At 43.2% G+C, this 22,952-nt stretch overlaps 1 protein-coding gene across 2 annotated transcripts in view; it reads left to right on the top strand.

Annotated features, from left to right (window-relative positions):
* DOCK10 (dedicator of cytokinesis 10) overlaps nt 1-22,952 on the top strand; it is a 292,508-nt gene that overhangs the window by 211,420 nt on the left and 58,136 nt on the right. For both annotated transcript variants that reach the window (XM_015411999.1, XM_015412000.1), the window contains exons 22-30: nt 732-818; nt 1,168-1,260; nt 5,210-5,328; nt 6,244-6,313; nt 12,181-12,294; nt 12,880-12,951; nt 16,917-17,063; nt 17,935-18,018; nt 22,220-22,316. In XM_015411999.1, the coding sequence (XP_015267485.1) occupies nt 732-818; nt 1,168-1,260; nt 5,210-5,328; nt 6,244-6,313; nt 12,181-12,294; nt 12,880-12,951; nt 16,917-17,063; nt 17,935-18,018; nt 22,220-22,316 (883 nt within the window). The remainder of the gene's footprint in view (nt 1-731; nt 819-1,167; nt 1,261-5,209; nt 5,329-6,243; nt 6,314-12,180; nt 12,295-12,879; nt 12,952-16,916; nt 17,064-17,934; nt 18,019-22,219; nt 22,317-22,952) is intronic.

Here is a 22,952-nt window from a genome sequence, read left to right as displayed (position 1 = left end):
GAAAGTTAACGTGTCACTCATATCACAATTATCCATCATAAGTCCTTACCGACAAATTTTTTGTCCCCCCCCCCCGAAAATAAAGGTTCAATCGAGTAATTGTCCCACTCTTTTTCCTGGCCGCCTTTCCCTTTGTTTTGGGCTCTTGCACAGGGGTTATTATTAGCGAAAAAGACTTCTCCGTTGTTTGTAATGATAAATGCTCGTACTCACTGTATCTTCGTTGTGTTACTGCATGCTGTATTCAAACTTTTAAGTTGTAAATCCACAGGTAGTTAAAAAGGACGGATGGCTGCAGTTAATGAGAGCATGGCATCCATGTTCTCTCCTTATATCGTTCCCGCTTCGGGGCAGGAAATGGACACACACATCCCGCATTCGCCAGGTGTGGAAGGGGCCAAAACAAAGCCCCCTGCCACCGGCCCTCTCTCTGGGAGGACCGGCGGAGTTCACCCGGCAACCGGGGGGCTCAAAAAAGAGTGAAAAGAAGTTGGGTGTCTCAGAGCGAACCGAGAAGCGCCTGTCACTGCGCCGTACTGGTGGAAGTCCCTGCTGCTGGTAATTCTTGATAGGTCCAGCAATGGCTTGAGGTTCCAGTCTGGCCTGGTCACAGCAAGGTTGCTGATACCCCCATTGTGTCCTGAAAGACAATACAGAAATAGTATCCATAACCACAATTTCAGTCTTCCTTTTGGTTGTAAATTAAAGAGGGGTATGTTTTTTATTTACAGCAGAGTGGAAGTGACATTAAATGGGTTGATGGAGGGAAGCCACTTTTCAAAGTGTCTTCATTTGTTGTATCAACAGTTTATACTCAGGTAAGCATCTTTATTTTGTTTTATCTAAAGGCAGCGTGAAAGGAAAAAAGTGTAAAGTCTATGTGCAGAACTATTGTTAAATATGAGTCACTGACTATTTTGCAGAAAGGGGAATTATTTAAGCTGGTACAGGTAAAATTAAAAATGTGGAATGGAACATGTAATCTGACCATCATGTTAGTAATCTATGGATCCAACGTAATGTTTTTAAATCTAATGCTGAAGGGGCTGGTGTCATCTGGTCTGATTTTCATTGTCTGTTTAATTGGTTACCAGAATACTGCTGTTTGTGGAATAGAAATTTGCATTGCTTCACACTATGCTCAGTGCATTTGTTTGCTATTTTCAGGATCTGTACCTGAACAGATTTTTCCAGCAGTGCCAAAAAAGAAACAGGGATCTCTCCCAACCACCTACCTCAAGCTTTATCATCTCCTGTAAGGTAAATGGAGACAGAAATTCTATAAGCTCATGGCCATATTGAAGAAATGGCCGTGGCTAAGTAATACTATACTTTGCATCTACCAGGAAAAAACACTATATTTTGTAGGGATGATTGCAAATTCCAATTAGATTGGATTTCACAGTTCAATAGAATTATCAAAGTGTCTCTTTAAAATTAGCTTTGTTTGTCCACGGTGCTATTTCTGATGTCACTTATGGGAAGAAGTAAATATATATGTTGGAATGCATGATCAGTGGTACTTACGGAACACTTTTCTGTGACTTAGGGCAAGAGCATCTGCATAATGTTCAGCTACTAAGTAAGCAAAATTTTAGAACTATATCTGAACCATTCAGTCATAGACAGTATGTTTCAGTTGCTCCTTTTCTGGCAGCTGTAGGAAAAAGCAAAAGCTGTAGGAAAAGGGGACAGGGTATAGAAATCTAGTAATTAACCACACCCTTCCACACCATCCATCCCATGTGGTAGATTTTTCAATACCCTGTGTTCAAAATATTGCTCTCACTAGTTATTGATTTATTATGTACTGAGAAAAACTATGTTGCTTCACCAGAGTACCTGCTTAAGCTGGTTTAGGAAGCAAAATATGTTAACATAAAAAGCATTTTAAATTAATTATTTAAAATCCCAAACAACAAGAACATAAAAACATCATAAAACATGTATCAGCTTAAAACCCAGTCTCATAAACAGTTCACAGTCTAAAAGCTGGGGCCCTGAATCACCCAGGGGCCTGTTTGTGGCGCCACAGGAAGGGGAAGGAGAGAAGGTATCCATGGTGGGCTGGCCGGAGGGGGTGGGCTGGCAGCAAGTGTGGTAAACTGGGGCCTGCCTGACCCAGTGCTGGCCTTATCAGTAGGGTCCTGGGTGTCCAAGGGGGCGGGGGGGGGTTGGCCAATATTTTGGGCACTGTGCCACCATCGCCCCCCACTCACCAGATAGCAAACAATTTAGAAAGATCAGACCCTTCGTTAAAATCCAGGGTAAAAAGTAAGGTTTTGATCTTGTGCCTAGAAGACAGTAGGGTAGGTGCCAAGTGAGTCTAAAGGGGAAAGGTATTCCAAAGGTGATATGTTACACTGGAAAAGCCTCATCTCTGGTGGCCATCCACCTCACCTTTGAAATTTGGGGCACAGAGAGCAGGTCTCAAAAGGAGGCTAGGGTTGTGAACCTCCCAGTGGTGGCTGGAGATCTCCTGGTATTAAAACTGATTTCCAGGTGAGAGAGATCCTTTTGCCTGGAGAAAATGGCTGCTCTGGAAGGTGGGCTCTATGGCATTATACCCCATTGAAGCTCCTCCCCTCCCCAAATCCCGCCCTCCTCAGGCACCACCCTCAAAATCTCCAGGTATTTCCCAACCCAGAGTTGGCAACCCTAATCCTGGCCCCAATCTGATATGGTCTCTCTGTCACACTTCTAGCAGTAGCCTGGCTGCCACATTTTGGACCAGCTAAGGTCTCTGGACAGTTTTCAAAGCCAACCCCATGTACAGCACATTTCAGTTATTTAACATGGATATCCAATCAGACCATGGATCATCATAGCCAGTTCATGCTTTTCAAGAAACAGCCTTAGATGGCGCTTTAGCAGAAGCTTATAAAAGGGGCTACGTGGCACGGAGAAGACCTGCACCTCCGACCACAGGCCAGGATTCAGCAGCACACATCCCCAGCTATTAATCTGCTTCGGGGGGGAAACATATCATCCACCACCAGTTGACTCCTTAGTCCTTAAGAAACTTTGTCGTATACCTTAGGGCCAAACTAAACATTGCAGTTTTTAAAGAGTTGGATTCGGCTTCACTGGACCCAGCTCATGTTCCCAGCAGCTACATAGCAGCTGCAGGGAGCAGCTTCTGTTTTTAAGCCGCCCTGAGCCCATTCGCGGGGAGGGTGGGGTGTAAATATAATAAAATAATAAATAAATAAATAAGAGAGAGAGGAGCCCAGTAAGGCTCGGAACAATGCCGCAGGGGGAGGAAGGGTACCGGCAAAAACTGCCCTAGAGGGAAGGTAGGAGACCTTCCTCCTTGTGTGGTGTTGTTCCCAGTCCGTTTGGGCTCTTTCCCCAAAAAAACAGTTTCTCACAGCTGCCGAATGGCTGTAGGGATCTCTTAAAAACTCTAACATTTAGTTTGGCCCTTAGTCTTGTCTGGATTCAGCTCCAGTTTATCAGCCCTTATCCATCACAGATTAAGACTGAAACGCATCTAGATAAATTGCCTTCTCCAAGACCACCTGAAGTTCAGTAGCTACTACCTGCTTGAGCACCTGACCCCCAAAAATGGAATGTTGGTCAAGTAGTTATTCAGGCCATTGGAATCTAGAGATATCTTCTTTAGGATGGGTCACATGACTTTTGAAGCAGGTTAGCACTGCGCTCTTCAGCAGAGATCCTGTGTCCATTTGACCAACTCAATCCAACCGAACACAAACAAGCAGAAAGAGAAAGGGTTGAGTCTAGACATGGTGGGCCACAAGGTCCTAGGAAGCATGTCCACTTCATTAGAACTCACCAACTGAAAGTCACACATACAACTAAGAACAGACTAATCCAATGGCATCCTGAGACTGAGCTAAATCAACTGTCATAGTGGATGCAAGTGATTTTGTCCACAAAATGCATTGCAAAAGCATCACAGTGGGTCTGCACATTTCCCAGTTCTCCATCCTCAGTGGCCCAAGATAAGAGCCCTCTCACAGCCCAGAAGATCTCTGCCAGATAGCGTTGTACAGACACAGTGGCAACAGAGAAGTGAGCTTGCTTCGCCACAGGGTGATTCTGCATTGGCTCTTCCCTCCATTGTTTTATGAAACCCACATTGGAACAGAAATTCCCCTCAGCATTGCCTGCTGGTTTCACTTCCTTTGATTATCGGGTTTTATGGTAGCTTCCACACTTCATGCCACTTTTGAGTTCTCTGATCATCAGATTTTATTGTACCTTCTGCATAGATTTATGGCTGTTCAGGGGTGACTTTTCAGTCAGTACAGTGTTGCCTTGAAGTATTTGAATGTGGTTTTGAGCTGTACTTTTTCCTCCTAGTTGAGAAAATGTGGAGTGAATGCTAGATGCAGAATCACCCTTTGAATGTGGTTTTGAGCTGCATCTTTTTCTGTTCCAGTGTGGGTTTGGCAAAACAATGGAGTGAATGCTATATGCAGAATGGGCCATAATCACTGCCACAAGGCATGATAAAGCACTTGTACCTTGTAAAGTTGACTTCTCTAGCCATCTCTTAACTTGTATAGGGGCAAAGAGGCTCAACCTCCTAGACAGGAAATAGCCCTATATTTAGATAAGCATGATATTTACTTACTTCTTTCATATATATCCCTTCCCTCAAAGACCTTGACTTACCTAGGGTTAGCCCATGTTATCCTGATAACAACCTTATATGAAAGGCTAGGCTAAGTGTTTTCCTGGCCAAAGGCCACTCAATGAGCTTTTTGGCTGAGCAAAGGTTCTGATGAAGCTTTTCCTGGTCCAAACTTTTCATTCTATGCACATCATACTGCTGTTCTTTTATATGAACACATGCCATTGCCTTATACTGAATCAAACCGTTGGTCCATCAAAGCCAGTATTGGCTGCTCAGAGTGGCAGAGTAGCTCTCTAGGGTCTCAGACAGAGGTCTTTCACATCATCTCCTACCTGGTCCTTTGTTACTGGAGATACCGGGGACTGAACCTGGGAGCTTCTGCACACCAAGCAGATGTTGTACCTCTGAGCCACAGCCCCTCCCTGATGTGTGTAAAATGTGACTTGAAATGACAGGTGGTAGTCCTTTGCACGGTAAAACTGTTTTAAAAGTGCAGTACAGCTTCTTTGGTGTAAATGAAACCTATTGATGTGTAACAGTTATGGAACTGTAAAGAGCCAGGTCTCTTTGTAAGTACTTCTTTGTGTTTTCTTTCTTAATTAGAATTTGTTAAAAATTGAGAAGATCCATGTAATCATAAATTTTCTTCCTGTGATCCTGAACCAGCTCCTCTGGGTTCTTGTGCAGAATAAAGAGGATGAGGTTACAACTGCTGTGGCCAGGTATTCATTATTTTACTTACTACAGTACTCATTCTGTATTTGGAATGGATTTCAATTACTGTTGTTGGACATATTCTGTTCACTTATGTAAGTACCAGCAAAGACATCAATATATGTTTGTTTTTACATGTCTGAAACTTGCATACATGGTTTCGGATTTTTTTCGTATGGCAATTGCCATCACACAGTAGGCACACATGTAGGAAAAGTGAGGACAGGATATCATGGCTGTATCTAAAATGCACTCCCAGTGAAAGATATCTGTAGATCAGTTGGTTTATTGATTAATTGATAAGGCATCTGAAGTTGATTAATTGATAGCATCTGATACAGGCTCCTACTCTTGGGGACATCCAGTGAGTCTGCAAGACAAAAGTGGTAATGAGACAACTTGAATGGGCTCAAGCAGGGGTCATTTCGTAGAAAAAGAGCTAGGGGGACTCATTAGTATAACTCATTAGCATATGTCACACCCCCTGACATCACCGGAAGTGTGTCCTCCCCACAGCCGGCGGCGACCTCCAGCGGGCACCAGCAGGGAGCTCCAGGCCCCGCCCTCCCGCACCTCACCCGGGGTGATGGCGTCCCCCCGCGTCCCCCCCAAATGACCCCTGGGCTCAAGGTTCACTAACTGTTTTAATTCATTGTTTATTTGTTTTTTATTTTAATTACCTGTTTTAACTGTGCTTACATTAATTACATGTATTTTTAATTTGATTCATTTGCTGTTGTCACTGTTCTTGGGTCTTGACTGTGTCAGGAGACAGGTGGGGTGGCCCTAATTAATTGTATTCCACACTGAATGTCTGAATGCTTCAAAGGGAAATTTGGAAGGGGAAATACAGCTGACAAACAGTACACTAATGTGTCGTTCTAGTTCATGCTGCATGATCTCTCAGTTGCTTTGATTTTCAGGGTGCTTACCGATATCGTTGCCAAGTTCCATGAAGAGCTATTAGACCATTTCATTAATTCGTATGTAAAGGTAAGAGTATTTAATTAATTTGTCATCTCCAGTATGCTACATATTCATTGCTGGTTTTTTCCTTGACATCATCTTGTATGAATATATTGTGATAAGTGTATTATTACCCCAAGTTAGCTAATTGTGACAGTTTATCAGGCAATTCTGCTATGGATATTAACACATGCTGCAAATGATCAAATGAACTTCAATGGTAAATTTGAATTAAGCTGGGTATTCTTTCATGTTTGTGCTTTGATACTGTACTATTTTCTTAGCTTTTCATTATTTTCTCAGGAAACCTTTTTATTGTCCAAATTGCAGTGCTTTTGTACCTGCTTATGGTATGTGAAATACTTTCAATTTTCTGGCATGACTTCTTGCACATTTTTTGTGAATCTGCACTGCTTGTTCCGTCTCCTCCATTCAGTTTTCACTCAAGGTGTGCCATTGAATGTCTAGGGATGTTTAGGAAGTCAGCATCAAGGACCTTAAAAGTAGAGTCTGTGGCTTGGATCCAGGGGAGCATTTCCATGGGCAGAAGGATTTCCACCCAAAAAGCATGACTTTTCTTGCCTCCCCCTCTCCTACTGTAGCCTGAAATGGTCCCTGAAATGCTGCTTCTTAGGGACAGGGAATCCTCCCCCAGGAACTGTATTTCATGAGCACTGTGGGCTGCAGTGGGAAAGGAAATACGAGCACTTCTTGCTTTGTGGATGGCGGTTCTTCTGCCCATGGAAATTCAGCACCAGATCCAAGCTTTTGTACGTAGGAAAACTGCTGTGCAAAAATTGACCAAACAGGGTACAGTGAGTGCACAGCAGGGCAGTTGGCTCATACCTGCCTGCTATGTCACCAGGCTGTCCCCTAGCCTCCAGGTGTTTGCTGTAACATCTACAAGGGATATGCATATGAAGAATCCTATGCACATACCTTGCGTGACACACACATCTTAATTCTCTCCCTCCCATCATTTTAGGGCATGGGAATCATGCATTTATCACGCATGCTCATTTAGGAGGTTTCTGTATGTAGATGTTATGGCAACGTTTTGGAGCTCGAAGGCAAAGAAGCCATCACAGATCATGTACCTCACTACTGTGTATTCACTGTAACCAGTTTGCTGACCTTGTGTACAGTCCAAAAAGCAGTGAAAGAGGAATACAGAAGCAGGAGGGTTTTTTCTACCTTTTTTCTGTCACAGCGTGATCTGGTTCCATTGGAGTAAAAGTGATAACAATGCATAAGGTACTCCCTGTGCTGAAAAATGTTGACTACATCAATGAAACTGTTAATATTATGACAAGAAGCTATTTTTAGCATGTGGTAGAAAGTGCTGTCATTTTGTGGCCAACTTATGGCCACTCTGTAGGGCTTTCAAGGCAAGAAACATACAGAGGTGATTTGCCTCTGGACTTCCCATCCACGTACAAAATCAAGGCTGATTCTGTTTAGCTTCTGACAAGATTGGGCTAGCCTGGGCTATCCAGGTCAGGGCTTTAACATATAAGGAGATAGATTTAACTTAAACATTAGGAAGAGTTCATTGAGATAATGATTTTGTAGTGGGAAGAACAGTTTAGTGACCTTTTGGAACCTCTTTCTCTGAGGTTGGATAAGCAGGAATGCCTTCAGAGTAGGATGTTCTTGGTCAGAGTAAGAAAGTGGACTGAAAGATATGGTGGATGCCTTCCAGCTCAGTTTTTTAAAAAATTGTACCACTTGTAGAACAAGAACTTGAGGCTTCAGAATGCAATAAATAATATGACCTTATCCAGTAACAATTAGAATAAGTTGGGTTTATGAATAAGTTCCAGCAGATGCTTGCGTGCCTGACCCTGGGTATCCTACGCAAATCAGGTATCTTGTAGGAAAGAGGATAGCAGAAACTACATTGAACTTATTCACATCTCCAGTGTCTAGTTATTACAAAAACATGCTTAAATCTAGTAAAACCAATGTGACTCATTAAAAAAGGCGAACCTCATATAACCTCAGAACTCCAGTTAAGAAATGCTTTGCCTTCATGAACAAAGAGAAAAGGAAATAATTAGTGCCAGTATTAGAAAAGTAAATGAAATGAAACTCTTCACTGGCTTCTAGAAGAAAATTCAGAGAAGGCTATACTAGTCAAAGGAGTGAATTTAAGATTGATTCACATGTGCATGTACATTGCTCAAGACTCATTGCTCAGTGACTTACCACTTGATGACTTTAAGGTGAATGTGCAAACTGCCTCCATTAGAAAGCATCGTGTTTGGGGTAACGTGAGAGGATATGAAAGTTCTGGCTGTGGTGTTTGATCTGTGATATCTGTTTCATCCATGCAAATCATCACCTGATATGGCAGACTTCAAGCAATAAGCATGCATGTATGAACTTACAAGGCTTTAGTTTAAAAATGTTTTAAAAAGTGGACTAATGCTAAGACTTGCAGTACCACTCCAGAGGTGCAAAGGTGAGATTTGCTGATTTCTGCATCAGTAAAATATCACAAATGATGAAGGTTTGCGGGCAGATGTGCCAGCAAAAACATTAAGCTAGGGTATAGACCTACTACTAATTGTACTTGGCTAGAAAATTAGATCTATAATAATTATACATTTGGGTTTAAAAAGATTATTATTTTGCCATTTTAATCCTCTAGAGTATTAATTGTTAATATTTTATACATCAGTCTCATAATTACAAAGACATATGCCATGGCTGCTATAAAGAACATTCACATTATGTTCAAAATAGTTTATGAATAATGTAATCCACACAGCAATCATGAAATATTATTTCTGATTATACCTTTTAAAGTGAGAGGAGGCTGAAGTGCTTGGCAGCTGTATCAACCCAAATTGTAGGAAATGTATGGGAAATTGCCATGCCAGTATAAGTGTAAGAATCTAACAGTGCCATCCTAATCAAAGTTGCACTTTCCTAAATCCATGGAAGTAAGTTTAGAAGGGTGCAACTCTTCTTTAGGATGGCACTGGTGGAAGCTGCAAGCCACCATAGTTTATTATTTCTGAAGAATTTCATGTGTACCCTTTAGTCAGGAACTAAATATTCTGACAGACATGAGACCCCTCTCCTTCCTTTATACTGTCTAGAAATAGTAAGCATACAATGTGACATCATCCTTCCATGTAACAATGGCCGAGTTCAGACTGGCAGTTTGCCCCGATATACACGTGTTTCAGAAACGTTCCACAACCGGATTAAATGGGCCGTTCACACAGGCACATCTGTCAGGCATTCCCCACCCATATTCAACCAGTCTTGTAACGCTTCGCTCCCGAGTTTAAAAGATACCTGGTGAAAGTGGTAGCAGACCCTGGAAAGCGCGATTATCCCACGTCCATCCCGCACCAACAAAGTGTGAACGCCAAAAGCCGCATTTTTCTTATGCGCTCATGCGCATAAGCGCTCATGTGCATAATCCAGATTACAGAAAAAGAAAGCTGCGCCTTACAGCCATGCCTCCAGGCCGACAGTGTGAACGCTCCCTTGCGCCTCCTCCCAGTATGCTCCCGCATCAGTCGCTGCAGTGTGAACGGGAAAACCCGGTACAGTTTCCCGGCTCTTTTTTGCAACGACTCCCTCCCGCTTCAAATTGCTAGTCTGAACTCAGCCAATGTCACATCATTTGTAGAGTATCCTTAGACATTATAAGGGACAGAGAAGAAGGAAGGCTGGAGATGCACTTTCTAGTTGCAGGACTACATCTGATGTAACATCTAGTTGCTGTCAAAGGAGAGTGAATGATGAAGGGTTTGTTAGGGTTATTTTATTTTAGGGTTTCTAGTTCATTTAAGAGTAATGGTGCTTCACAACTAGTCCAGAGCCTAATATTTTATCAAAAGTTATGGTCCTAGCTAGACCAATGCATATCCAAACATCATTGGTATGAGCATGCAGCTGTAAATAAAATTTTATTGATTCATTAGTTGGTGCTAATCAGGGCTTTAAAAAAAGAGAGAGAGGGGTGCCAGAACTCTCAAGAGGGAAATGAAGTTTTCAATCTGTATACTGAAAACTCATGAACTTTTAAACATTTTAAAAATAATTTTGTCGAAGAGGTTCCAGAACTCTGTTCCGGCACATTCCTCCAGAAAAAAAGCCCTGGTGCTAATAGTATGCTGAGAATAATCTGCTCAGCATGGCTTGAGCTGAATTGTTGGTTTGCTCAGTGCTGAAGCCAAGATCTAGGAAAAGAACAAATGTTCTAGTCACTGCATTTTGTACATTTCCGGATTCACTAATAACTAGAATTTGTAGTAAAACAAGATAATTACCATTTAGATCATTCCATATTGGTAAGAGTGATGTTTCAGGGTAATCTTAAACATAGTTACATGCTTCTAAATCTACTGAAGTCAATGGATTTAGGAAGGGGTAACTCTTCTTAAAATCGCACTTTATGTATGTATACTTTCCACATTTCATGTTTCAAATATGTTGTTCTTAATTATTATTAATAATCTTAATAATGAATAATAAAAAGCTTTTGGCTTCCACAATAAAACTAGGACATTACAGAATGATCAGGGAAAATTCACACCATTGGCTAGAGATGCCAGCTCAGTGGTGGGAAATTCCTGGAGATTTTGGGGGTGGAGCCCGGGGAGGGCAGGGTTTGGGGAGGGGCGGGACCTCAGCTGGGTATAATGCCACACGGTCCACCCTCCAGAGCAGCCATTTTTCCCCCAGGGGGAACAGATCTCTGTCATCTGGAGATCACGTGTAATAGCAGGAGATCTCTGGGTCCTACCTGGAGGCTAGCAACTATACAGTTAGCTGTTAGCAAATGGGAATGTTTACTCAGATGAAGAATGTTATCCATTAGCTGGTGTATTTCAAGCCAGAAAAAAGTTTAGTTTGAGGGCTGGCTCATTCTTTTGGTGCAGGTTTTATTCCTTCATGTTTTGGAAACCACAAGAAAAGGTATAACAAGCCCGTTTTTTTCAGAATTGTTTAGTATAGTTCATTCATTAAATCAAAACTCAGTCTCTATTATAAATATCCCACACTTTAAAAATGTACAAGTGGAGTTACAAAAAATGGAAGATGTTCAGTTAACTAATTGCTTTTAAATTGTCTGGTTGCCAGAATCTTGGTTTAGGTGCCCTTTTTGGAATATTAAAGGAAATCTCAACAAAACTAACACTATATGCCACATTGAATATGTTCATTCCCTGTTTTGGTAACACTGTTGCTTTGAAAATAAACAAGTGTGCCATTCATATTTCCCCACATATAAATTTAACGTGGCAAAACCAGGAGCTCGGTTTACAAGCTATAGTCAGGGAAGGATATGGTGCACAGAAGCTCTGAAATGCTTGGAATGCAGAGACCCACAAAAAGCAGGGATTGCTAAAGGAAGAAACATTTTATGAAGCAAGAATGCAAAGGACTTTCCTGTTTCCAAGGAAATGTCCACCTCTTCAGTCTGAAGTACTAATATTCTGAACAGCCCCAATCAGGATTTCTGCAATTTCAGATACAGGCACTTCCAGCCCTGTCTCTGACTGTCTGACCAGGCTGCATATCTCAACCCCAGTCATCCTTTTCTGCTTGTTTACTTGGTGTCACTTTGCTAGTAAGGGGGGTGAGAAAAGAACAGGATGCATTGCTAACCAAAACCCATTGCTCTCACAAGCAGGAAAATCAGCCAGTGGTTTTTAGCATACAATAATGTAAACATGAAATCAGCCAGAAAGTCCTATTTAAAGCTTATGTTTAATATGCAGTCCACTGCAGCATTGCTGCTACTGAGATCCGCCTGGTGTTATGTCCTGAGAGAAATAATGCATTGATCCTACAAAGAGTGAGTTTCTCATTATCAGCCATCTCTGTTTTATTTAGCACTGTGAAATCATGCCTTTCCCCCCCTTCAGTATGTATTCAGAACCAAGTCATTTGAAGAGAGGACCGTGCATGAAGAGCTAGCCAAGAATATGACTGGACTTTTGAAGTCCAATGATCAAAGAACAGTGAAACATGTTTTAAAGGTGAATCTCTCTCTTTCTTCATTTTCTAAATTGGCAGGGTTGCGATGCTCCTGTTTTGCGCTGTCGTCCGTTCCTTACTGCGCTGCATAGTCCACTCCTTACTGCACATATGAGTACTTTATGTATGTATATGCATACAGTCACTGTCTCAGTTTACATGAATGGGACAGTCTGCATAAGTGGGAGCTGGAGCTCTAGACCGGGAAGTTACTATTTAAAAGCAGCAGGGTGTAATATTTGAATCAATTAGAAGAACATCAAGTCAAGGGTAGCCAGAAACTGGAATCCAATTGGAATTCAAATAGTTTTATTTGGGGGGTTTGAATACAGCTTCAGAATTTGAAAATGTTTCTTGAAAATCCAGGGTGAAACTAAATGTTACTTGAAGTCCCGTGATCCTTTCATCCAGCAGTTTTATCTCTTACTGTGTGTTGCTGCTGGATATGGTACTAGTGTTGTTTTTTGAGTAGCTGATTCATTTTTATTTTTAAGAGTTAAAAAACTGTAACACAAGGAGAAATAATAAAAGGGGCAATGAACAGTCATTCATGTTTTCATGACAGTTTCTCTCTGTTCATTTAATAGCATTCCTGGTTCTTTTTTGCAATTATCTTAAAGTCGATGGCTCAGCACTTGGTTGATACAAAAAGTGTACAGGTAAGATTGTGTGCCATTTCTGGTATAAATTAGCAAATATAACTGTTTCATCATCCCACTGTTTAATTGTGGCTTACTTGACCTCCGACTTCAGCAAGAATATACTTTTGGAGATTCTACTGGATTTTTGGCTTTGTTTTTAAGCAACCATGGCTGCGGTCACACGGAGCATTAGCCACGCTACAGAGACGGAAGATAGGTGGATTTTCCGGGCGCGATCACAGTGCCACATCTGGGAAGCGTACAGCTCCTGTGGCGGACCCGAGGCTTCCCGCCGAAGATGCGGGGTAAAAAACTAGTACCTCCGAGGTACTAGTTTCCGGAAACTGCGGGGCAAGGGCGGGCGCCTGATCGCGTTTCCAGTGGTAGGTCGTGGCATCCGGCGCCCGCCCATGTCCCGTCACGAAAAGGTTTTTTTTCCCCAAGTCTCCACGGGATGCGCACAAGCACCCAACGGCGCATGCACACGCTTCGTTTAAAAACAAACAACATAGCCCCCTCCTCTTTTCCGTACCCCCCCACTCCTGGCTTGGTCTGCTCAAGAGGAACTCTCTGCAGAGGGAGGTGCAGGGGGGTTGTGGCGGGAGGGCAGCCTGGCTGAAGCTCCTCCTGGAGGGGACCGGACGGAGGACACAGTTTGCATTCCTCTGCAGCCCTGGAAGGTGTTAAACCCGTGGAGCCTTTTGCTAGAGAGGCCGCTTCTTTGCTGCGCCACAGGATTGTCCTGTGATCGGCACCTCCCCCCTAACCATGGGAGCTCGACGGGATCTCTATGGGATGTCTGCTCGCGCAGCCGTGCATTATTCTGCTCCGGGGCAAACAGCCACGCTCCCCCCCCCCCGCGCATTTTCCTGCCCGTGTGACCGGGGCCTAAGATTGAGCAACCTGGATATAAAGCTTTTAAATAAAACCATATAAGATGTAGTCCCTAGAAGAGATTTGAGGCTGTTCCCCTCACTTCTCCCAAGCCAGTATTTGTGGGTTTTCTTGCTAGAACAAGCATCCTTTGCTGGATAATGCTGCACAGGAGTTTCTCAGTTGGTCTGGAGGGTTCTGCTTCTGAGAGATCGCTTGTTCAGATAACTTAAATACATCCTGTGGAGCTTCTGTCCCTAAAAGCTTCCTTTTCCTGTACTTAGGTTATAAGCTTTCCTGAAAAATAAACTGGAATCTTATGGCACTTGACTAATACAGTTTCATTCCGGCGTAGGCTTTCATGGAGTAGAGCCCATAGAATATAATTATGTTAGTATTTAAAGGTGCCAGAAGATTCCCTGTCTATTTTTCCTGCAACAGACTACCCCTCTGAAACATTACTCAGTTTGCGTTGACAGCATTAGAGAAATCCTTCCCTATGCATTATACTAAGGCATGCAAAATTAAATTCAGATTCCTCAGGCTTTATATGTGCTATAGCACCGGCTATCCTGGTGTGAAAAATTGGGAATCGTTCCCACAAATGGTCATGCTGTGAATGAGAACTCTGTACTGAGTCTCTGAAAAAAACAAGCTGCAGGGGGTGATGCAGAGAAATGCCCAGCCAAATCAAATCCACATCTGGCAGGGAAAGGAGACAACAGGGCCCCATCTGCTGTTTCCCTCATTCTGAGAAGTAATTGGACACATCCTGGATATACGCATGATCTTTATTTTTGGCCTATCTTTTAGAACCAAGGCCATGATTACTTCAGCCCTACTCATTTCATTGGACTGTCATTTAATTTCACTGTCTTTCTCTTGAGCTTTCAAAAGTATAGAGTTATAAGAGCTATGTGCAAATTTCCCAATTGTTAACAAAAGTTCACTTGTGCTTCTGCCGATGGACTTCTTTGTATGCATTGCAGCTTCTCCTTCTGTATCTACATCAGTCTTAGAAGATCCCTTAACTTTTGCTCAGCATTGAAGAGCAGGGTGAAGTAGAAAGGGGGGGAAGGAAGTCCGGACTCACAGAATTCCATTTAGGTTGTTAACAGGGCCAGCTTCAGGGTTTTTTTGCATCCTAGGCGGGGCTACCTTCTGGCTCGCCCCCACATGCACCCAATTATGGGGTTGCCAACCTCCAGGTGGGGCCTGGAGAAAAGGAAGTCCAACTTCTCTCCTGGCCCCCCCAGCTGGCCTCCCCGCCGCCCGTACTCACCTTCTGCTGCCATCCTCTGGAGCGCGGCAGCCGGCCTCCCTGGCTCCGGCGCCCGGAAAGAGAGCTGCGGCTGCCCCGAGCAAGGCAGTCACCCGTGCACTAGCCCCGACGACCAAAAACCTCCCGAGGGGCCCGTTCACCCGCGTGGCTCTCCCTCTAACCTACCTTGGCTGCGCCCCCTCCCCGTGCGGAGCTCTACCGGGCAGTGCTCCAACCTTGCCAGGCTGGCCACTCGCCTGCCTGCCTGCCTTCCCATCACTGCACAGCCAGCACCAGCCGTGGCCGTAGGGCTGACCCCTTCCCGGCATGATCCCAGTGGCAGCAGGGGCTTTTCCCATGGGCCCGCCCACCTGTACCACCAGAGGCTCCCGGAAGGTGACAACTGCATGAGCCAGCGGAGCTCACGATGCCCGGGGGGGGGCAGCTCAGGCCAGTGCCGCTCAGCACTCCTGGTACATGTCTCAGCCCTCCCGCCTCCCCACCCTGATGGGGGGGAAGGAGGGCCGTCAGCACAGTGCTCCCCACTCCCAAAGCGCAACCCTTTGCCTTGCCCGACAGAGCTCACAGGCGGCCCTAGGAGGAGAAGGAAGGCGACCGAGGCCAGGGCGGAAGGGAGTGGCCAGGAGAGCCCAGACTGGGTATTTTTCTGTGGGAGGTGCGGGCTTCCTGAGCGTGCTGCTTTCAGGGCGGGCTGTGATCCTTTGCGAGAGGAAATGGCTGCGCACGGGCTTTTGGCAGGGGGCACAGTTCGGCACCCCATCCAGGGTCCAGCGCTCTAGGCAAATGCCTAGTTCGCCTAGCGGGTGAGCCGGCCCTGGTTGTTAACAACCTACCTCTGTTACTTATTTTTATTATGTCATTTATGCCCCACTTTTCTCCCCAGTAGTAAATATAAAAACATTCCAATTAATTGTAAATTTTGTCCCTGCTCTGATAACCTGATTGAAAAATTGGTTCACATGTTACTTTACTGTGGATTATATTTATAGGCATGCTTAGATGTATTAACCTGTGTTGGTCAATTAAAAGAATCCTGTTCTCTGAGCAGAAGACTGAGAATTTTATTAGCAGGGACTGACCAAACTGCTATATCTGTCTCTAAGTTCTCTCCAATTAAAATATGGGCCAAGTTAATGTCCTGAGTATAATTTACTCAGATTATAACCCTTTAACTGTTATATATGCTACACTGAATGAAGTATGTAGAGATTTTGTGTAGAGAATTAATTCAATAACTGTGTTTTTGTGCTTCTCTATGGCTTGTGAGCTATAATAAAGACTGACTGACTACCCCACTTTTCTCCTCAGTGGGGATCCAAAGTGGCTTAAAACATTCTCCTTTCCCTCATTTTATCCTCACAACAACCCTGTGAGGTAGGTTAGGATAGGAGTGTGTGATTAGCCCAAGTTCACTCAGCAAGCTTCCAAGGCAGAGTGGGGATTCGAACCTGGATTTGCCATATGTAATCCAATTAACTACCATACTGTGGTGGTGTTCTGTTTTTAGCTGGTGGTGCCCTGTTTATAGTAGTGAGTAAATTGAAAGGAATTTGGGATTCACTGAAGTGTATGTTCTACAACTGCATGAGAAATGGAAAGTTGATCCAGGCTCAGAAGCTGTCCTGAATATGTTACGGACTCCCTTGATGCCATCAGAAGGCTCTTGAGAAGAAAGGCTGTATCACTAACCCCAAAAATTTCATTAGGGCTGCTATCCTCTGTATAGGTTTACAGGAGATTGTTTCACTTTGTTTCTTGAAATTAAGATGGAATAGTTAGTGTCAATATTACATTCTGATTCTAAAGAAGTCACCTGTTGTCTGTTTAGGTTCTTCGCACTCAGAGATTTCCAGAATCATTCCACAACGAGCTGGACACACTCATTATGGTCTTATCGGATCATGTTGTTTGGAAACACAGAGATGCTCTTGAAGAGACCAAGAATGCAAACCACAGTGTCGGCAGGTTTCTGAAGGTAAGCCGCCTTAACCACAAGCAGCCCTTATTTAGCCTTACTAAGGTCAGATGATCTGCACCCTACTGCCCCCACAATGCCATTATAAACAGTATCCAAGAGGAAGCCTGTCCACACTGACGTCACTAAATTGTCTTACACATAGCACTAAGACTAAAGGGGGAGGGATCTTACACATATTGCTAAGAGCCTGTATGCCACTCCTGCACAATCCTGGCTCATGGTAATTGACAGTATGTATGCAACATGAAATCATCACCTCATGGAATCTGGCCTGTATTTGGCTGCATTAGACTGATCCTAAAGTTAAAATGTACTTCTAGAGAGTAAGTTCCATATCCCAGGAATAAATAATTTCTCAGAAAACTCTTTCCTCAATGCCTCAACCCCATCTTTTTATCCCCTTTTGGGCTGCTACTTAGTGAGATTGAATTCTGGCTACCAGCCTTTGTCTTTGTTTCCCTCTGCCGTTCTTCAGGGTATTCAGTCTGAGAAAAAAAAAAAACAATCCTGAACAAACAATATTTGGAATTCAAGAACCAGTAGTGATTTACAGAGTGGCAGTTAGCTGTGCTGCTTGATTTTGGGGTGCAAGAATAATAGATGCCCATTAAAATGAAAGGGAAAAGTTCATTTATTCTGTCAAAGAATAGCAGCACACTTCAGAGGATTTGAGTGCCACAGCCATGGTTCTCTTTTGGGGAGGGTAGATACACTCTATATTAAAACTTGACTATACCATCCCTAGCAGAACAGATCTATCAGATCCAGCCTGTGGTTTGGCAGTATGATAATACTGGCTCTGTGCTGTGTATTTTATATTGCAAGCTTTACCTAGATTATATAATGAAAATAGTTTTGTTTGTCTTAGCGTTGCTTCACGTTCATGGATCGTGGATTTGTCTTCAAGCTGATCAACAGCTACATAAGTATGTTCGGACCAGGTGACCATAAGGTAAGAAAGCTAAGAGTGTGAAGTGTACAACACAGTACCTTTCGGAATTGATGTGAAGAAAGAGTTAATGTTGGTCCCAGGAACTGCATGCTGCAGGGAGGGCTTCTTCTGCAGCGTGGTTTAAACTCTCAGGTCCCACTGCCCCAGCTGCTCCTGGGCTGGCTCCTCTTGCAGCTTGGTTTAAACTGAGCTGAAAGAGGAGCCCACCAGCCATTCAGTATAGCTGAATAGACCCGAATAAAAGCAAAAAAGCAGGGGGGGGGGGGCTTTGTTCCAACTCAGCTATACCGGTAGCCAATAAAAGTCTTTGATCTAGATTTGGCTTAATTAATATCCAAAAAATATCAATAAGGTATTTTTCGGGGGTTGTTTTTTTTTGCTTGGTTTATGCCAAATGCACACCCCTAGCTGTTACTAAATACTGCAAGCACTCAGTACCTACCTCCTGGAGGACTCTTCTCTACCTCTTCCAGTAGATCTTGGGATCTGCTGGACACTGGCAGCATTTGTGTTTTGAAAGAGTCTGTGGCCTCCCAGGCTCCCTCCCATCCCAAGCATCTCCAGTGCTCAGCCACCACCATCTTTCCATTCTTGTGGATCTCCCCCCATTCCTTTCAATGCATGTGAGATCTTGCAACAGAACATTGTGATATTTCACTTTTAATTTTTTAGGGATTTTAAATCTGCCTTTGCCCTCATTTTGTGCATTTATTGATCTGCATGCTATGTTCAGAATTAGATATATTGAAAAGGAGAGGATGTGACAGAGGAACACATGTAAAAGTTGCTTCCGTTGACTGTAGTGATATAGTCAATTGACAGGTCCGTCCAGGTCTGCCAGTCTGAATTCCTGCCAAATAGTTGAAAAAGCTTGGCTGGAAGAGCTGCAGTTTGCAGGAGGGAAAGCAGTGGGTGGGAGCTTAATTCTTCCCTTCCCCATCATTTTTCTCACTTAAATCTCACCAGCTCAGATTCTGCTTTCAACTTTGCCTTTTGACAATGATAAGTGATTGTAAAGCCAACATTGCAAAGGTTAGGACACTGTCAGACCAACCTCCATTTCTCCATTGCAGTTCATGGTCTCAAACCACTATTTTGAAACTGTTCAGCAGAAGAATTGGATTCTGCCGAACTTGTGGTTCTAGCCATAATAATCTCCCTTATAAATAAAAGCCGAATGGTGGTGGCACTTCTCTAGAACATTCCACTGGCTGCTTTGCCTGAGTCCTGCCTCCAACATTCTAAACATTTTGCTGTTCCTCTCCCCCCCATAGCCAGTCAGAAGACAGAGGTTATTTGCATATGCAGCCTCATTGGCCTTTGCCTTGGAACACAGAGGTTGTTTGCATATGCGACTTGATTGGCTTTTGCCTCTAACATTCTAAACAGTTTGCAGTTATGAGGTAAAATGTGTCCAATCTCCAGGTGAGGGCTGGAGATCACTCAGAATTACAACTGCTTTCCAGATGGCAGAGATCAGTTCCCCTAGAGAAAATGGTGGGCTCTGTGTCCTTATATGCTGCTGAGGTGGCCCCCGTATGACAGCCAATGTGACGTAGCAGTCAGGGCTTCAGAGCACGGGAGAGGCTGCAGGTGTGTGGGGGAGTGGAAAGCTGAAGAGTGAGGGGGAAATAAAGGTAGGTTGATGGTTGGCTGGGAAGGAGATAGGGTTGCCAACTCCAGATGGGAAATTCCTGGAGATGTGAGGAATGGAGCCTGGAGAGGGTGAGGTTTCAGGAGGCGTGGGACCTCGGACAGGTATAAAGCCATAGACTCCACCCTCCAAAACAACTATTCCCTTCTGGGGAACCATCATTGCCAATCTCCAGGTGAGGGCTGGAGATCACTCGAAATTACAACTGTTCTTTAGGTAGCAGAGATCAGTTCCTCTGGAGAAAATGGTGGACTCAGTGTCATTATACCCTGCTGAGGTCGCCACAGCAAATTGACACTGAGTGTCCAAGGCCGGGGCACCCACCCAGAGCCTCTTTCTAGAGGCCGTTGTATTTATTTCCACAACGGGCCTTTTTCCTAGTTTTACATAAAGATGTTAAATCTCTAAAGAACTCTCTAAAGAAAATTGTTACCAAATGTTTCATTCATAGCTAATGCCTTCTGAGGAGTTTCAGATAATAGCTAATAAAATACAGATTAGTCAGTCTGTATGAAACAAATTACATCCCCTAAAATTATATGGTTGATAAAGCAGAACCTTTTTTTCATAATTATTTCCTACAATACTTGTAAACTCAGTCATTGAAGAGCCAAGACAAATATGCCAGTTTTTCTCTCTCTCTGCATGTATGTTTGTGCATGCACACACACACAGAGAGACAGATGTAAAAGAGAAATAAGTAAAACCTTGTCTGTTTCTGACACTATTTTTATTAGCTGTCTTGTCTCTGTTTAGTGGATAAGAACAAATAACAGCCAGTCATTTGGCCTGGAAAAAACTTGAGACATAACTGGCTAATATACATTTGTTCTTCACTACTTCTGTACCGCAGTCTGATCCCAGCGTCTGAGGAATTTTAATATGAAGAATCATCATGTGTGGTTCTGTCAGTAGTCCATGTTAATTTAATTTTTGAAACCCAGTATGTTCTTTAAAAGTTCGCTTAAGCCACAAATATTTTCAGTTTTTCAGTGAAGCTTCTGCATATGCATTGCTGGCACCTAGAAAACACGCCACTTCACTTGACCCTGAGCTTTTTAATCAGGGGGCATGATTTAGATCAGCGTTCCCCAACATAATGCCTGCCAGTATGTTCCTTGGTACCCACTGAGCTTTTCAGAGAGTAGGTGGGGCCACTGTAAGGCAGGGCTTGTAATCGGCTTCCTTCATTCAAATGAAAGGGTTTTCCACTGGAGAATGAGAACAGGTAGGTATCTGGGCTTTCTTTAGTCAGAGAGCTGTTCCATTCCCTCTTCAGGAACTGTGAGGGGGGGAAGTATTCTGCTCTGCCTCCTAAGGCAACCATTTTTTGTTTGGCTCTACCTTTTCTGGCAGCCATTTTGGGGTGGTGCTCACTACCCCCTCTCAAAATTCCCAAAGTGCCCACAGGCTCATAAAAATCTTGGGGAGCCATGATTTCGGTCCTTTTCAGTAGGCATAGGGCCTAAACAGGACTCTGCCCTGCCTGGTATGTTTTACTCTGCAATAGTATAGGAAACCTTAATTCTTTGTCTTCAATATCTTTGTTACAGTTCATACTGAGGTGGTAAAACTGAGTCAGGGCTGGCAGTGCAGGTGTAGGTTCACATGAGGAAACACTCCCCCATATATATATATATGTCTGCACATAGAAGACAAGAAACCAGGGAGGAGGGCTCTAGCCTAACCTTGCCCTAATATGCATAGAGTTGGTTTTCGTGGGGAGTGTTTTGTCAAATGAGCCCCCACTTGCACTTTGAACTGGGTAAGTCAAGACACAGAATACATGACTTTGTTGAAAACTAGGCCCAGATTTCTTCTCTGACAATGCCACTGAACACCTGCTTGTTAGGTATTATGCTCTGTAATGTAGTGCCTGTCTATGTCAAACTTGTCTGCCCATTGCTTGCTCAGTCACTACTAAATATTAGTCACTGGATTTGGAGACATCAGTTCATTTGAACATACCACAAGCGAGAGCCTTTGCCAATTTTACCCCTTTTTTCTAAGGCTCTAGACCTGAAAAGATTTGCAGTTCTTTAGGACACTTCTAGTTTAGGGTCAAATGTTCTTGATAAGCTAACTAAATAACATCCCCTGATTAGAAAGCACTGCTTCAGATAAACAATTGCATTGCTGTGCCATTTGCTGCTAGTCTAAATGGATTAGTCAGTTCATAAGAGATGGCAAAACTTCCTCCTGAGCCTGTGAGCACCAAACCTTGTACTAGTGGTTATATCTTAGAACAGCTATATTTCCCCTCATTTCCTGTACAGTTCTGTAATCCCAAAAGGAAGCTGCCATCTGGAAGCAGTGCCTGAAGTATTATTCCTTAGAAATGTGGCTTCAAATGATACCTTTTAGTTTCTTTGAAAATCAGAAAGTGTGAAATTCAGAAACTACTCCAAAAATAGCCATAGATTGCATAGCTGTAATAAAGTGGCAGCAAGAAACCAACTTTGGGTTATTATCGTTTTCCTAATGCAAAGAGGAGAGATTAATGCTTATATGAGGGAATTCAAATAAAACAATATTATAATGTTTCAGATTTTGTTCCAATATAAATTTGACTTTCTACAAGAAGTATGTAACCATGAACACTTCATTCCTCTGTGCCTGCCTATGAGATCTGCAAACATTCCAGGTAAGGATTTTTTTTTCTTTATTATTCCTTAGCTAGAAAAATTAAAAGCATACAGACGCAAGTGAGGAATAAAATGTAGTGTTGGTTTTGTTTTGTTTTTTTTTAAAGGACTTTTTTGTCATGTTCTATGAGCCATGAATTATAGGAAGAGCAGGTTCATGAGGCAAATAAAGCATTAATAATCTGAAAGCAAGAAAAATATTTCATGAAACGTTGATGTATATTGCAATATTCTTGAGAAGCTAGGAAAAGCTACAGTTAGCAATGAATCCTGAAAGCCTCGCTAGCAGTCATTTGGTTGGGTCATTTGGTTACTTGGCAACATTCCAAGGTGAATTTTTAAGTGTGGTAAATAAGTATTGGACTTTTTGACAGAAGAAACTAAAGCATCTATCCACGTCTCCTATTAAACTATACCAAGACAAATTGGGGGGGGGGGGATAGCATGTAGTGTTCAACTTTTGTGTCAGACGTCTTGACAATACCAAGGAAAAGAACACTGTACATGAAACACTTTTGCTTGATGTAGGTTCGGAAGCATGGGCGACATCCAGCAGTCCATCAGTATAAGGAGTGTGGATGGTTGCCTCATTCCCTCCCCTACTAGTCCCTTCTAACCCCAGGAAAGTTAACCCT

Source organism: Gekko japonicus, unplaced genomic scaffold (genome assembly GCF_001447785.1).
Source record: "Gekko japonicus isolate JY-2015 unplaced genomic scaffold, Gekko_japonicus_V1.1 scaffold825, whole genome shotgun sequence".
Lineage (NCBI taxonomy): Eukaryota > Metazoa > Chordata > Lepidosauria > Squamata > Gekkonidae > Gekko > Gekko japonicus.
The sequence above is the reverse complement of the archived record's forward strand: the minus strand, read 5'-3'. Positions and strand labels throughout refer to the sequence as shown.